This window comes from Mycetomoellerius zeteki, unplaced genomic scaffold (genome assembly GCF_001594055.1).
Source record: "Mycetomoellerius zeteki isolate Tzet28-1 unplaced genomic scaffold, Tzet1.0 scaffold216, whole genome shotgun sequence".
NCBI classification, from domain to species: domain Eukaryota; kingdom Metazoa; phylum Arthropoda; class Insecta; order Hymenoptera; family Formicidae; genus Mycetomoellerius; species Mycetomoellerius zeteki.
The window spans coordinates 18563-30135 of NW_017257128.1; the positions used below are offsets into that span (position 1 = coordinate 18563).

General features: G+C 39.7%; 1 protein-coding gene across 2 annotated transcripts in view; it reads right to left on the bottom strand.

Annotated features, from left to right (window-relative positions):
* Positions 1-11180, bottom strand: part of LOC108722750 (probable cytochrome P450 4aa1) — a 14657-nt gene extending 3477 nt beyond the window's left edge. Inside the window, exons 1-5 of one of the 2 annotated variants that reach the window (XM_018448031.1) lie at positions 10881-11180; positions 9203-9325; positions 7812-8189; positions 5212-5275; positions 4380-4912 (exon numbers count right to left, since the gene is read on the bottom strand). In XM_018448031.1, the coding sequence (XP_018303533.1) occupies positions 4380-4912; positions 5212-5275; positions 7812-8189; positions 9203-9325; positions 10881-10911 (1129 nt within the window). In that variant the 5' untranslated portion in view covers positions 10912-11180. Of the gene's footprint in view, positions 1-4379; positions 4913-5211; positions 5276-7811; positions 8190-9202; positions 9356-10880 lie in introns of both variants that reach the window. The other variant, XM_018448030.1, reaches the window with a different exon arrangement.
* Between the last annotated feature and the right edge of the window lie 393 nt (positions 11181-11573).

The following is an 11573-nucleotide window of genomic DNA, read 5'->3' on the forward strand; positions in this document are numbered from 1 at the left end:
GATTGGCGGGGATATAGTTCATTCCCCAGTGTCCGTGGCTGACACTATGGGGACGCCGTTGGAGGGGGAATCACAAGAGTCACAAGAACAAGAAAGTGTCGCTTTTTCCTCTGAGTCCAGCCTTGAGTCGTCCATGGAGATACAATCAATCGTCGAAGGAAAAAAGGTAGGGAAAAAGCCCATGGGCAGCAATGCCACTGTCCCGTATGGACGTAGAAAGGATGGATGTGGAGGATGGCGTCCTTGACAAGTCAGACTTCGTATCCGTCCTGAAGAGGAAGACGGGACTGAACGCGCCAAAGAGGCAAAAAAGGTTGGTTGAGTGGTCCTTGGATGATAGTCTCAACTCGGCACAAAAGCGGTCGTGAGGGAGTACACGCACCTCTTCCCGGCAATGTCGCCTAAGTCTGTTATGACTGAGGCGATGAGAGCGCTCAGAGACGTAGCAGGCAACCACAACAATGAAAGGGCACCTGAAGAGGAAGGTCATAGTTGGGATCCAAGTAGCCAAGCAGGCCGTGCAGAAGCTGGCGGCCAATTTTATCAGGGTCTGCGGTCTACAGGGCTTTGAGGGAGAGGTCGTTAGACTTCGTGCGCAATTAGGAGAAATCATGAGGGACAGGGACTCCCTCATAATAGAAGTAAGGTCCCTCCGCAAAGAAATCAGGGAGATGCGAGTCGCCTCCCGACGAGGGGAGGATAACTCGACTATTCGGACCGGAGGCCTGTCCTCGTCGGACTTGGAGGGACATATCCGCAGCACACGCCCGTGTGTAGATCACCCGTGGAGGTGCTCGCTGAAGGCCGACGAAGAGCCAGAAAGGAGAAGTAGCCGCCGGCTTATAGGCCGCCACTTAAGGGTGTTTTCTAAACGCCTTAGTGATGCACCCGTTGTCTCGAAAAAGATTGACCGTCGGGGGCATATCGTTGTCACAACGATCACCGAAGAGGACACGGGCGGTACGCGGGCCGAAGACTCGATCGTCGACTTGCCAGCGACCTCTGGTCTTGAGGCTGGAGAGCCGTGGACAGAGATCGTTGGCGATCGAAGAGGAAAAAGAAGTGCAAGCGAGCTAAGAAAAAAACTTCCGAAGCTTTCGGTACGATACCGCCTGACCGCCCGACGATGTCCAGGGCGACCAAGATGGATGAAAGAGCTAAGAGACCCGGACGTGCAAGCGGGGAAGGGGCGTATTCTAGTGAAAATACCTGGGGAGAGGTCGGTTCCGAAGGCAGAAGAACTGTCCAAGAGGCTCCGACTCTTTCGCTCTCCAGGAACATGAGGGCAAAATCACTGTCATAAGACCCATACGCAAGTCTGAGATCCGGGTGCTCGACATTGAACTCTCGATGTCGGTCGACGAGGTGGCGAACCGGCTGGCGGAAGTCGGGGTCCCTCTGGGTATTGATAGGAATGATGTGAGAGTGGGGGTGCTGCCGGGGGGGGGTTCTAGGCGGGGTGGCTTAAACGCCGTTTGGGTGCAGTGCCGTTCAGAGCTTGCTGAACAGCTTGTCCATGAGAGGCGCCTGAGGCTTGGGTGGTCGACGGCCAGAGTCTTTTCTCTGGCTCGGCGCCGCCTGCAGTGTTTTAGGTGTCTAGCCGTTGGACACGCGCGCATCAATTGCGCAGGCCCGATCAATAGATCGGACCTATGCTTTAACTGCGGAAAGGAGGGCCATCAGTCCTCGTGTAGGACAAAGCCGCATTGCCCGGTTTGCTTCTCTCGGGGCCTGGGCGCCGGACATAGGGCGGACGCTGCTGAGTGCCCGTTTTACAACGGCGACCGAGGCGTGCGCGTGGACGGAGCGGATGCGGCGACTGATCGGAGAGCCGCAGAGGAGATGATCGTGGATCCTCTCGATGGCGAAGTTGGAGTTAATTAATACCAACCACTCCAGACACTCGCAAGATCTTATCGCGCGGGTCTGTGAGGAAAAAAATTTAGGGCTAGTTGTGGTGACTGAGCCTTATTCTGCGCCGATGGACGACAGGTGGCACGCGTCTACGAACGCGCCTCCGACCGCTGCCATAGTTTGAGTGTTCTAGGAGTGATCTGCCGTGCTCCCCTGGGAGGAGAAGCGAGGGATTCGTGGCGGTGGAGTGGAGGAAGGTAGTGGTCTTTGGCTGCTACTTCTCCCCCAACAGGGGGCCGGACGAATTCGCTCGATGGTTAGCCGAGCTGGAAGACGGTCTGTCAGAATATACTGGCAGACCTATTCTTGTGCTGGACGATTTCAATGCAAGGTCCCATTTATGGGACAGGGGAGAGGAGAATCCCAGGGGGATGTCCTATGCGAGTGGGCGGACAGAGTGGGACTCAGTCTCCTAAATAGAGATTTCATCCCATCGTGCTGGCGTACTGAGGGTGAGTTCTGTGTGGATATCACATGGGCTACCCTTGGTGCGGTTAGACATGTAAGTGAATGGAGGGTGGCGGCGGAAGTGAAGTCCCTGTTCGATCATAGGTACATTCTTATGAGGATAGGGGCTCCCTCTGTCGGATCCCTCATTCACAAGGAGTACAGTGAGAAAGAAATTGTCTAGATGGGCCGTCGGCAGGATGAAGGGTGACCTATTGGAGGCTGAGGCCTCTTTGAAGGCCTGGGTCCCTCCTCGGGCGCGCGGATGAGCACGTCAAGTTCGTGGACGGCGCGCTGAGAGAGATCTCGGACCTCTCTATGCCGAGGTGGTCTGCTTCACGCGGATCCTCGGCGTATTGGTGAAATGAAGAGATCTCCGATCTGCGCGCCGTCTGCAATAGGGTTCGCAGGCACCTCACGCGTATTAAGAGACGGTCCAGTCCGGAGCTTGAACACGAGCTCTGGACTGAACTTAGAGAGGCGAGGAGGAGCCTGAGGAGGGCTATCTGGCGCTCGAAGGCTGGCCTATGGTGCGAACTTGTCGAAACGCTGAAGGCCGATCCGTGGGGTATGTCCTATAGGGTTGTGCTTAATAGGCTCTCCTCGAGTTCACCATTAGTGGAGACTCTCCCAACAGGAGTGGTCTCTGAATTGTGGATGTACTATTCCCGAGCATCTCAGCTGGGGATCAACAGCCGATTCTACATGGTTGGGAGGAGGGCCTGGCGGTTATCAGTGCGGAAGTCGTGGAGGCCTGTGATAGACCGCACGGAGGCCTCACATACCGCATGACTCAGATTTTAACGGGTCATGAGTGTTTCGAGACCTACCTATGGAAGATAGAGCGTAGTGCGTCGCCGATTTGTGCGCATTGTCGTGCAACGGCGGACACGGCGGCGCACACACTATTGTTCTGTCCGTCCTAGGCCGTGGAACGGGTTATATTATTCGGGCATTTGGGACTAGATAGAATGTATGGGTCCTCGATAGAATGTATGGGTCCGTAGTAAGGGCGGCCATCAACTCCGCTGTATGTTGGACGGCTCTCGCGGATTTCTGCGAAGTCGTCATGCGTAGAAAGGAGCGAGCCGAGCGGGAGCGTCGGACCCTGGAGAGGCAAAAAGCGATTCAAAGAAATGAAGTCGCTCGATTCTCTTCGGGGTCTGACGACCACGACGTATAGATATGTACACAACATATATATTAGTTTTTAAGTTTAGTATATGATAAGTATAAAGCTGTGTACCGGACCGCGGAGGGGGGAGCGAGTGCTCCATGACTTGGGTGCACCCTGATGAAATGCCGGGTGAGCTGTTCCAGGATGCGTCCAACACGATCTTGCGGAGGTGCTGAATAGGGAGTTTTTTTAGCGGGTAGGCGATGATGCCCGCAATCTCTCCTCACGGGGAGACGCGAGCTCATCGAATCCCGCACACCCAGGAGACCAGCTCCTGGACATCTTCCCCGCATCCGGCTAGGTTCTCCTTCGGGAGCATCCTGGATGAGGGGCTTAGTGAAGATTTTTCTCCTTGCAAACAAAAAAAGGTGGTGCTGGCATATGTTAGATAAAGACAGATGTAAGCGTTTGAGTGAGACAGAACGATATATAATATAATGTAAGAAATGAATAAAAAATGTCACTATTATCGAAATTGAAAAAGTCTGCACTATCGACCTCGATCAAATTCGGTAATCGGTTTAGGATCTCCTTAACAAGATTTAAGATCAAATTAATATTGATTTTATTGAAATTAATAAAAGTAAATTAATAATAATATAAATTTTCAAATTTCTAATTGCCATCTATTATTTATCCGAAATTAATGATTAATAATTATTCTTTTCTTAATATTAATAATGATCAGATAGAGATCGAAACGTTAGTTTATTGTTTTATTAAATTCATGCTTCAAATTTTAGCAATAAATATCAAGCATGACTCATAGCCCTTTATTATTAAAAAAAGAAAGGATTGATTTTTATCATAACAGTTTTCTTCCTCTCTAAAAAAATTTTACCTATTTTCACATCCTCTCCGAGTGTTCTAGCGAAAAGTGGCACGCTAGGATACAACCTCAGAGATTCCTTGATACACATATCTAAATATATCATTTTCTTAAAATCCTGCATAGTTGGTGACCTTGTGTCATCGCTAAAAATCTCATGCAATTCCGCGACACATCTCTCCTGCCATTTCGGATTATTCGCCAAAAGGAAAAGCGTTATCGCGGTGGCAGTGCCAACTGAATCCTGGCCGGCCAGCATGAAAGTGCAACATTCCTCGATGATATCCCTCTCAGTAAATTGGGGATTTCTTTCGCTAATCTCGACCATGTACTCAAGTAGAGATATTTTTCTAATCGTGCTGTCATCGGCAATAAGAGAGCCATTCTTTTTCAAAAATTCACGTTTCTCCTTCATTTTTTTAAAACAAAAGTTGAACAGGTCTCTCTGCTGCTGTTCCTCTAATTTTCCAGCTGCTGTCAATCGGTAAAGCCAGTCGATTAGTAACCATGGTCGTGCAAATCTGTATGGCATCATAACTTGGCCCCTGTTTAATAATTTATCAGGATGATTTTTAAAACATGAGAATATGTGATAAAATATTTAGAATATGATAATTTTTAGAGCATGATTTTTATTTTTTAAATATTTTGGATTTTACCCTTCTGAGAACCGGCATGTTATTAATCGACTTTTTTATCTTAAGGACTAGAACTTTTTTGTCAATATTATGGGGTTGAGTGATGAAAAAGGTGGCGCCACTATTGAGTCCCTAAAGGAGTTTCCGATCCTCCACAGGTTAATAACAAGATTTGGTAATAAAATAAATATGTTGATTGCACTCACTTTCTGAATGGATCGTCCTCACTATCATTTTTTCCTTGGTTTGCCGGCGTACCCAGAATCGTCTCTGAAATAAATGTCATGTCAGACCACTAATATTTGGTGTAAGTACCATGCGCCGCCTTCGAAATGTTGAAACGTATGATAATTGAAGAGGGGACTTTTGAAGAGACGTGTAGTCTCTTTTAAGACATATTAGCGTTACATAAATCAACAAAAGCATTATACACGAGTATGAGCTACTGTTTCGATAAGTCTCGATGTCGATTCTTATGCCAATTAGCATGCACATGTCGTGTTTATGAAAAAGTAAAATATTTTGGCACATGTAATAGTTTGCGATAAGCATCGATTTTTACAAACAAGTGCTATGACGCGATAGAATATCATCAGTACGTTCTATTATCTATTTCATTGTATGACGGACTTGTTTTCATTGTTACATAGTGCGGCATATAATTGAGCCGTTTATTTTGAAAGTGACCTAAGTCCATTTATTTTTAAATTGAGATATTTAAGAGTTTGCGTTTCAATAAAATTAAAAATATACGTATAGGATACCAACATGTCACACTGCTTAAGTGTATCTAAGAGAGTTAAATTTACAATTCCTATTAAAATAATAGCAATTATTAAGTGAATAATATGTGTTTTCTTACTACAAATGGAGTTAAGCCACTTTCAAAATTAACAACTAGATTTGTTATAAAATTTGAAAGAGCCCAAGTCCATTCGACAATTTAAAATGCTTCAAATTGAAAAAACAATACTCAATTTATTTTATATTATTTCTTTACAACACTTCAAAAACACAATTTATGCAATTCAGGAAATCTTCTAACTATATAAATTACATAACAATTTACTGCTCATCTACATTTTGTGTATGCGGGAGGGATTTGAAGAAGTCATGGTGCTCCGGTAGTATATATCGTAGTAAGTCCATCATGTCCTTGTATTTCGCTGTTGAAATTTGTCTTATATTTTTATAAAGTGGTGTCAATACAATATTTTCGAATTTTCTTGGTCTACCCCGACGTGGTAATAAATCCAGGATTTTAAACTCTGCATTCTCATCCATTGATATCTTATAGAAAATTTTATATGGTTCATTTCTCAAAAAACGCATCCAGCATATTTTTAACCAATTTATTGTTTCTCCGTTAGAATTCTTTACCCTTTTAAAAACTGCGTCCTCCAAAAATCTTGTTGATATGAAATCCTCTTGTTTCATTTCATTTAGAATAAAGTTATTACCTTTCCGGCACTTTTTGATAACATTATAATAATCTTGGGGGACAAACAGTAAATTATTTTTCTTTAATGACATTTCTACGACGCCAAAATCTCTATCATTCGGTAAAAATGAATGTCTTAATACTAAAAATTTGTGGTCTATGATTTCCACATTATAATAGATTGGACTTAGGCCACTTTCAAAGTAATGTTTTTAATTATTGAAATAATTGCGAAAATTTATGTGTCAGAAATTATCGTATACTCTGAATATACTTAACTGCAAAATGTTGTTTATGACAGCTAACTTCAAGTTGTACACGCTAGTACAGTCAACAACAAAAAATTGACAAATGGACTTAGGCCACTTTCAAAATAAACGGCTCAATTATATTATTCTAATTTGTGCTATCACTTATTATTATCTTTTTCTTTTTTCATGTTTGCACTTCATAAAACCAAAGATAATAAACAAGGCTTTTTTATCTCACTTTTATAAGTATTTCTTCGATAACTTTGGTCAATCAGTTATATCGTACGAAGATGATATTCCACTGGCGAATTCACGGGGAGGGCCATAGGGGCCACATGCCCCCCCTTTAGAGTCTCCTCTTTAAAAATTTTGTAATAAAATGTTGTATGTATTTTTGTATTTCTAAAATGCTTAATCACAATTTTAATGTTCCAAAAATATTTTTTAATTTAAGAAACTTCCATAGTTTTTGCGGCTTACTGCTCTATTGTTGATACTGCATTATGCGAAAGTCACTAATTGCAAGACTATATAAAATATTATTTTGTCTGCTAAGTGTCTGATAAGTGTCGCTTTTGCTGAAAGAAATAGTTTTCAGCTCTTTGGCATTTGACAGTTTGGAACATAAAAACATAGAAAATTTAATTGAAACAAAGACATAGAAATTTTTAAAGAAACAGTATTCAATAGATTTATCAGAAATAAAAAACGTAAATTAGATATTTTATTATAAAATATTATGCCCATATTTTTTGTTGCTGATATAATTTTAAATAAAATGTATTATGAATTAAATATTTACATAATAATTTTTCAAAGTGTAATGTTAATTAAAACTCAAATAGTCTATATTTTCGAATTTGACCTTAAAAAAAAGTTTCGCTAATTGCAGTTTCGCAAATATAATAATAAGTAATAAGGACGGAAAGATACGAAAATGATGTAAACAATTAAATTTTCCCTTCAACACAAAAATATATAAATCCAGTGACCCTTTCCCTTTTTAACAAATGTCTGGATCCGCCATTGTGATATTTTTGGATAATGAAACAGACGTTTTCTGTTCGTGACTATTAAAATATATTTTCAAGTACAAGCAATTTACATTACGTACCGATCAATATATCGTAAACCGAATTATTGATAAATACGGTGATATTTATATCCTTCCCATCCTTCTCAAGTAAATTGTCAACTAGGCGATCGGCACACTCGCTGAATATTCCAATGAATTTCTCGAGCACCTGACGATGAAAGATTGGTTGCAAAATTCTCCGATGTACTTTCCACTGCTCGACGTTTTGCGTAATCAGACCCTTGCCCAAAAAATTGTCGAGCAGCTTGTAAAAGAATATCTTATGTGTATGCTTCATGCTACTAAGTACTACTTGGATGTCCTCCGGCTCGACGAGCATAACGTATGGTAGAACCGTCAGCCAGATCCGGAAAACACGACCATAACTCTGTGCCTCGTTTGTCATCCTTTGAATCACTAGAAAATCAAAATCTTTTTGTTTTTTACGTACACGTTTATCGTTTTCAAAAACTATTTTATTTACAGACCGTTGCAACCTTTATAGTATGAAAATAATATAAAATTTAGATGATTGAATAAAATAAACAGGTAGGACCGCGATATTAGGGAAAAGTGGGAAACAGTGCGCAGCGGGTAATTGTACGCATCCTGGTTTGGTACTTTTCCAATAGATGAAGACATTACCGTGGTGAAATTTTTATACGCAGGAGGTCGTTCTCTTAAGATATAATTACAAAAGGTATAACATAAATATGTTATTACCCAGAGAAATACAAAAAAGTGAAATCACATCTTTTCTTGTTATTTTAGCATTCAGAACAGTACAGAAAATAAGATGGTGAGTTCGTATTTTTAATTTGTTTGTTTAAAGTTTCATACATTATTAAAGTATGTTATTATATGCGTCTTTTGATCTGTTATTTATTAAATTTGGTTAGGAAGTGTAGAAGTAATCGTATTTCATATCGAGTCGCGACGGGCAACTGTGCGCAAGCGTTTTGAAATGCGCACAATTACCCATCTTTCATACTAGTTTTGTATTTTTGCTTAATATATATAATATATATTTAAAATATATTTAATATATATTTATATTGCAATATAATAAATATATTTTCTGATTTCTTTGTCAATATCCATAATTCATTCATTTCCTACGACTTTTGCTTTGCGCACAATAATCCAACCCATGCGCACAATTACCCGACGCGCGAGAAATTTGTTCGCTTTTTCGTTTTTTGCCAAATATAATCTTATTGAATGAAAATCTATTCAATATGAGGATACATAATAGTAGAAGAATGTTTATAGTTTTTATTTCTCCATACTTGTATCGCTTTGAATTTTGAAAACCATTCCAAGACAATAAATTTCCCTTAGATGCGCATAATTTACCCACTTTCCCCTAGATAGTTGACGATTAATTAACAATATACAACAATTTCAATTAATAACATTGAATTACTCACGATTTCCTTCGAGAATAATGTTAGCATTGCCAAGAATGGGCACTGTCTTCGGTCCATCGAGGGTGAAGATAAATCTGAGGATTCTGACGTAATTCTTCAATGCGTATATAACGTAGATAACAGCTAGAAAGGCAAGATAGGTCCACATCTCTCCTGATGTACGATTCAAATAATTACAAAAAATGTAATTTCTATGTCAATGTCATATAAATAACAAATTTCAGGAAAGAATAAGAAAACTGCTTAGTAATAAATCATTCGATTTATTGCCGCATTTTTTGAAATAACAAAGACGTTGCAATAAAATTCAATTATTTGCTACTTAGATCAAACACGTTAAAAGGTTGTGCAAATAAGGGGTAAATAATTTATGAATATATCTGCTTAAACTTTAACGAATATCTATATTTCTCGGTTCTATAATGCTTCAATTTACTATTTCTAACACGTAAAAATATCTTATTGAATCAAATATTATTGTTTCCGTGTTATGTTATCATATCATTATAAATAGCATTGGTTCACCCGCTAAAATTCGTGAGGGACGTTTACTTCCTCACATTAACAATTCAGAATGGAACACTTGTTAATTAATCGAATCATGCAAGTAGAGTGTGTCGTGAGTAATCGCAATACGAATCGCATAACAATAAGTTTTACAGCAAGGATATATCGAAAATATTAATCGAGAAGCTTATCAATTATGCGTTAATTTAGTCAAACCTATACATGTGCGATTAATTGTGAATTAAAATATTAAAATAACGTCAATATTGAGAGAGAGAGAGAGAAGTTAATTTTAATTGAATTGTTACACGACGAGATTTTCGAAATTTATTATGACTGTCAAAGTCATGGGATTTGTTCATTGTTCAAAAATAAATATTTTTTGACGTAAAATATTATGACCATCTTTTTATTCTTAAAAATATAAACTTATATAAAAACAACAAATCGCACTCGCAAATTTCCCAACTGCTTATCTTTCACTTTGCATAAAAGAAAGTTTAGTCGATCTATTTTTTGAGGGAGGGAATTTAAGATACAGCTATACAACTTGGAGAAAGTTGAAAGAATAAGATGCTTTAAATTCGATGGACATATACACATATAAATCATACAATATATTAAGTGAAAGTTATTAGTATGACATCTGTCAACCAATTCGCGTCTATTTTTATATGTCTACGTCATAAGATGAAAAAAAAAATGCCCTTCCTTTCCCTCTAAAAAATATGTAAGTGTACTTAAAAGCTGCTATATTCATAATTCTGACAATTTATGTTTATTTCTTTAATTTTTCTAATTTACGTAATCACATTGCATACGACATTTAATTAAATTACATTGTGTAAACCGTTAAAGTTCCGATAAAGTTAGACTTCTCTTGGCGATATTTATCGTCTTATTCGCTGTTAATCCGACTTTTGGATTTCAGCAATGATAAAATCCTTTGAAATTGATAAGACCTCGCGAAATTATTACTGTTATAAAATATTGCAACATTGCAACCATTCTTAATCGATTCAAGAAAAGAGAATTTAATTGTGTATAATACATAAAACGATGCTTGCATAGAATCGATTTTCGATCTTCCATATCATTTGTCAATTTCTATCAATTATCAACACAATGATAAATCGCCTAGTATAGTTTAGTACGTATTTAGTACTCTCACCTGCCAAAGAAAGACCGTAAAACCGTGTCATAATCTCTTGAGAGGCCGGTCACTACTGTCAGACATTCGCACAGCGAGAGATTTACATTCGCGATTGAAACGATCAACTGACTAAACCTTGTTCGCCGGTAGTTTATATAGATATGTACGAGGAGATCGGATTGTCTCATAACTAAGCTCGTAGTCCATCTCGCCGCTAAAATTGACAATTAACGCCCCGATCACGTATTTGTGCGCGCGTGCAGGCGTGTTCGCGAGTCGCCCAGGTGTCCCGGGGCGACCTCTAGGAGACGAAGCGAGGCGAAGTGAGGCAAATGGAAACAATCGTCAAAGAGGGTGCTTTATATATATCCTTCTCGTGTATGTTCAGAATCGTTTAGGACAGGATAAGATAAAAAAATCAAGAAAACAACCTCAAGACAAAACAACTTTCACAAATCGCGCGCACGATGCATAATTCTATCTAGGCATAAGTACTGAAAATCTATAATAGTATATTAACGTAACGTAAACTATAGATTTTTAGTATTCATAGTGAATAACGGAACGCATCCTTATTAGTAGTGAAGCTGCGCGTTTTATTTTTTCACGCGGTATTTTTCGCCCTATTTCGTACAAATAATAATAAAATGTACAATAATGATAAACGTACAAATAATGGTAAACAAGATAAATGCATCGTCAATTAATGAG